Below are 6,000 nucleotides of genomic sequence, written 5' to 3'. Positions count from 1 at the left end.
ATGTATATGCATGAAACAGTTTAGAAGAAACCAGAGATCCTAGATAAAACTTACTATTTACAATGAGGATAATTATCCATGTTTGAAGGCAGGATTGATCATCTGTTCAAGGCTCCTGAGAAAATTTCCAGGTATATAGGAGCAATTGTAATATATGAAACAGAGATTTTCCATAAGTGAGTGACATATGCTGTGAGTCAGCTAAGGGCAAGGGGATAATAATCATTCACTCCATCATGCAAGAAGAAAAGGATTCTTGAGCTTGGTAAGATGGTTTGGTCTTGTTCCCTTTCTTTTGGAAACAGAGAAGTTTGAAAGCACTTATTTAACTAGATCTTCAGATGTGTTCATCTATAATATTACAGAAGATAGTAAAGTTGGAGCTTGTGTAATAATCTACTTTCAGCATCACTCTTACCTTGTACTTTGCTTTCAATACAGTTAGTAGAATTTCACTGGAATGAATTTTTTGAAAGGAGGACCACATTAAGGAGAAAGCAAAATAGAGGATCAAATGGGTGGAGACTCTTGATTCAGACACATTATGTTATAGAATATAGAAATATAGGTGAAACATTGGTAGAGACAGCAGAGACTATGAATTTCTAAAGGTCAAAATAGCAAAATATCAGAGATTTGATACTGGAATCTATACTTAATTAGTCTGTGGGCAACCAAGTCCAGTCCACCAGCAGAGCATTCGGGAGAGAACAGAACACACTTAACAAGTTATTGATTTCACAGTCAAGACACTAGCAAACATCCATTTTAAATATAATTAATGATAATTGGTTAAGCGACATTGGGGAATGAAAACACACATCAAATGATGATACTGGAAAGATATATGCGTACTAGTGATTGATGTTGAAGAAACTCTACCAGAATGGTGAACAGCTATTCAGTCATTTTAGTGATGTCTGATTCTTCAAAGCTCCATTTGAAGTTTTCTTGGAAAATATACTAGAATGATTTTTCCATTTCCTTCTCCAGAAAATTATTTTTTACAGATTTCAAAGACAAGGAACAGAGGCAATGAAAGTTAAGTAACTTGCCCAGAGTCACATAGTTAATTGGTGTCTGAGACTATATTTGAACTCAGGAAAAGGAGTCTTCCTGATTTTGAGTCCAGTGCTTTAACCACTATACCAGCTAGTATTAAGGGAAAAAATAGCATAATCCCTTAAGGTTACCACTCAAATCTTAATTACAGATATAACCAACCTAATTTTGTAGGCCCTGATTCATCAGTGTGAATGTAAGTTGGAATAAGTGCACAAAAACATAAAGGGAAATTATAAAGAAAAAGAAAGACTACCATTGTGGGATTTCAAATTGTTCTATGAAGTGATTATGATTATATCATAGTATAAAGTGGTTAGTTTCCAAACTATGTCATGTTGGATAAAAGGCAGAAAATGTAGACCAGCACAGAAGAGACAATGAAAAATTATAATCAAAGTTAAATGTTCTGATGTTTGAGGGAAAATAAAGATTAGAAATCAATGGGGAAAGTGATCAATTTTGAACAATACATCCTGTCAGACAAAAGGACAAATAGAAAATAGGACTGAATTAAAAGAAGCAAAAGAGCAAGTATTAGGAAGGGGATAATTCTTCAATTCTGCCTTAATTAGACCAGATATATAATACCATCTTCAAGCGCAGTGTCCTTAGTTTAGCAAAATTTTGATGACATGGAGAGCATCTAGGAGAGGATAATCAAGATGAGAATCACTCAACAAGGACTTCAAGTGCTTACTCTGTGCCAGGCACTATGCTATAACTTGGAATACAAAGAAAAGCTATAAACTTTTGCTATGCACGAGCTCACATTCTTTTCGTAGAGACAGCATGTAACCAGGCATATACAAATTACAGACTATAGGCAAGAAAAAAGAAGTTTGGAAATGAATCTACTATTACTTTGTAAAGTCATGCAGAATGTGTCTTGAGGAAAACCAAGGAAACTAAGTGGCAGAGGTGAGGTAACAAGTCATTTCAGGCATGTGAGAGAGCCAGTATAAAGACACAGAAAATGGAGCAGCACGTGTAGGGAAAGATAAATAGTCCAGTGAAGCTAGATTAAACAAGGTTTGGATGGGAGCAAAGTTCAAAACTGGAGAGGTAAAAAGGGGTCAGGTTGGGGAGATTTATATTTTTTTAAGTGATGCATGATATCTTTTGTTTATACATGAACTAAATTTCTTCTGGTATCTCTCCCTCCTTACAATTTAGTAAAAGCTATCTCACACAACAAAGAACACGTTTTTATAGGTACATTAAAACACAAAGGTAGACATTGAGAAAAAGAAAGTTCCTGTATACACCAGAACCATTTTTGTCATAGCAAAGAATTGGAAACAATGCAAAGACCCCAGGATCAAGGAATGACTAGAGAAATTGTGGCACATGAACGTAATGGGATACTACTGTGCTATGAGAAACAACAAATGTGATTAATACAGAAATGTGGGGAAAATATATGATCTGATATAGGCTGATGATAACAGAGCCCAGAAAACAAAAGACATTGCCTATGAAATGTAAATGGAAAGAATGATCCCACGTTAATAGAAAATTAGGGTTAAAAGATTCTAAAAAGTAATCATAGACCTGAAGAAGGAAAAAGAGAAGATATAGCTCCCCGCCTCTTTGTAGAGGTGGGAGGTCTGTGTTTATGGAATATTGCACATATTTTCAGTCCCTTGCAATAAACATTTTAACTCACAAATTTAAGTCATCAAAAATGAAAATAAATCTTCCCTAAAGTCCATTTATTGGTATTAGTCATAACCATTATATCAGTTGAATATTAGATTCTTACACAATGGGATTACTTCATTTTATCAGGTCCTTAAAGGCAGGCAATGGTTCATTTTTGTCCTTGCAGTCCACAAACTTAATGCAGTGCCAGGGACATAGTATGTACTTGAAAAATACTTGCATTGATTTAAATTTATGAAAAAAGGTGTTTCCTATTCATCAGTTTTCTCAAGGCCCCTTTTACTTCATTGTTCCTTAGACTATAGATCAGGGGGTTCAACATGGGGATCATTACAGTGTAGAAAACAGACACCACTTTATTCTGATCTGTTGTATAGGTAGATTGAGGCATCATATAAATGAATATACTGGTCCCATAGAATAAAGTGACAGCTGTTAGGTGGGAGGTGCAAGTTGAGAAGGCTTTGGATCTCCCTTCCGTGGAGTTTATCTTCAGAACAGAGAAGAGGATATATACATAAGAGATTATGATAATTAACAATGTAGTCACCATTACTGACCCAGCAGAGGCAGCAGGAAGAATTTCAGCAAGATCATCTTGGTAGGAAGAAAGCCTCAAAAGTGGTGAATAATCACAGAAAAAATGATTGATTTTATTTGGTCCACAAAAAGACCGATTCAAAATGCAACCAGTGAAGATCCAAGCATTTATACAACCACCTAGGTAGGAAGTGATGAGTAACAGAGTACAGACCATAGAAGACATGTTGGTGGAGTAAAGTAGGGGACTACAAATGGCCACATACCGATCATAGGCCATCACAGCCAACAGAAAACATTCAGTAGTCCCAAAGATGGCTGTAGAACACATTTCGGCCACACAGCCTCCAAGAGGGATTGAGGTTTTGCCAACAAGGTAATTCATGAGCATGAGAGGTGTGACAGATGAGGAAAATCCAATATCTACAAATGCCAAGTGGCTGAGGAATATGTACATTGGAATATCAAGTAGGGGGCTATTTCTGATCAATATGATTATACTAAAGTTACCAACTAAGGTGATAGTATACACACTTAGAAATATCACAGAGAGGATGACACATATGGTTGGATCATCTGTTAAGCCCAAAATAATGAATTCAGTCACAAAAGTACAGTTATTACCAGACATCTGCCTTGGAAAGAGTGCCTATTAGACAGGGGAAAAAAGAGAGTAAATTAGGTTACAGGACTAAGATTTGGATAGGTCTATTGACATCTTCATGAAACATTCACTGACCATCATCTACATGCTGCCCCCAAATAACTTCTTAATTGCTAAATCATAATATTTTTGTGATCCTTTTTTAAATTGCTAGAGGACAGGAATTGTTTCAGACCTTATATTTGTGTCCTTAACACCTAGGAAATTCACTGAAAAATTAAGGACTGTTTTGAATTTTTTTCTTTGTATCCCCATGCTTAGGGCTGGCTCTGTATATAGGAGAGACATAAAAATATTAGTTGAACTGGCAGCAACTCACTTTACAAAACTTTAAGTCTCATTTATATTGATATTATCAACATCAGATAACAGGAATAACAATAACCAAGTAGTGCAATTTAAATTCCATAAATTACTTTCCTCCCACAATTTGTAGAGGAAAATATTGTTATTATCATTATATAGATGAGAAAACTGAGGTCACAAATGTTCAGTCACTTACACAGAATAACAGACATAGCTGGTAAGATTCTGATCTGAAATTCAAACTAGCTGTCTTGACTTCTAGTCCAACTGTCTATCCATTGTTCCATCAAACAATGAGTATATAAGTGAAAGTTTTTCCCTCAAAGTCTCCATTTGAGAAGTGAGGTAAAGGTAATAGATGGAACAAGTTGACCTGTATATACACAGAAATCTTCATCTAAGGTGTCCTTGGACCTAGCCATGTTTTATCAGGTACTTACTGTTTGTAGTGATGTTTCAGGATACATCATTTGGTCTGTGGTAGATCAGAATTTACTTACTAACACACTGAAATAATGCTCCGTGCACATAGCTTGCTTCCAAATCTTTGATTTTATATGGCACTACATGGGACCAGACACATAAATGAATCTTAATCATTGAAAGAGACAGAGAGAAAGAAACAGAAACACGCACACATGCATGGATGCAATAGAACCCCATGTGCAACTAAAATCAATATAAAGTCTGGTGTGGCAAGAGGAATAGATAGGTCACCTTGAAATGAATTACACATCAAAAAACAGACCTAAGTATTTTTGTAGCAAAACCAAGAACAGCAGTGGTACCTTTTGATGCCAAAATGATAATGTTAGACTCCAAGTTATTATCTTTGCATGGCAGCACAATATTTATGTTCAATTTAATAGCATTTGGGACATATAACCCCTTGAGGGTCCTTAAACTAAATTAACTTATATCGTTAAAATGCCCATTGAAGCCCATTGGGATTAAGAAAACTGCACACACAGAGATGAGTTGTCTGAGACGTGCTCTTAATTCTCACAGGCCTTCAATTATTTTTTTTCTTTGTCTATGTTTATCCAAAACTTACAAAAAGTGAAAAACTAGATTCAATAACAACATATCCAAAATAGGATGATCTGTCATAGAAGCTCTCAGAAATTATTCTGGAATCAACATGTGGCAATTCTGTTTGTGACAATGTTCACGAGGTATGAAAATTGGTCTTCCTCACCACACCAGATTCATTTTTATCAGACCATAACCCATACTCATTATAAACATACACAACTGAGGTTGATAAATCTTCTCAGCTTAATAAAAACCACAGATTCTGGAACAAAAGCACTACATTCACAGTTTAAACCATTATCCATATCCAAAGGTAGTAGTGAAAATCTTTTCAAGGTTCCTGGTAAAATTTCCTTGGAATATAAGAGCAGTTATGATATATGACTCAGTGATTTTCCATAGGAAAGTTGACATACCCTGTGAGTCAGCTGATGGCCAGGAGATAAGAATCTTTCATTCCCTGGTCATGCAAGGGCAGAAAAGGTTCTGGAGCCCAGCAGGATGACTTGGACTTTCCCCTCTTGGTCTTTGAAATAGAGGAGCTTGAAAAGATTTCCTTACAAAGCCCTATCGGTTATTAGTCTCCCATGTCACAGAACAGAATAGAAAAAGATGGAGCTGGTGCAATACACTGCTTTAGACCTCAATGTTATTTTTTTATTTTGCTGTCAGAATGTTAGGTAGAATTTCCTTTAAATGAATTTTTGGAAAGGAGAGTCACATTAAGG

At 35.7% G+C, this 6,000-nt stretch overlaps 1 protein-coding gene across 1 annotated transcript; it reads right to left on the bottom strand.

Annotated features, from left to right (window-relative positions):
• Positions 1–2,959: 2,959 nt before the first annotated feature.
• LOC100028006 (olfactory receptor 480-like) lies at positions 2,960–3,898 on the bottom strand. Its single transcript, XM_001378106.5, has one exon. The coding sequence runs from the start codon at positions 3,896–3,898 to the stop codon at positions 2,960–2,962; it is 939 nt and encodes a 312-aa protein (XP_001378143.4).
• Positions 3,899–6,000: the final 2,102 nt, after the last annotated feature.

Source organism: Monodelphis domestica, chromosome 6 (genome assembly GCF_027887165.1).
Source record: "Monodelphis domestica isolate mMonDom1 chromosome 6, mMonDom1.pri, whole genome shotgun sequence".
NCBI lineage: Eukaryota > Metazoa > Chordata > Mammalia > Didelphimorphia > Didelphidae > Monodelphis > Monodelphis domestica.
This window is presented reverse-complemented; position numbering and strand designations above follow the sequence as displayed.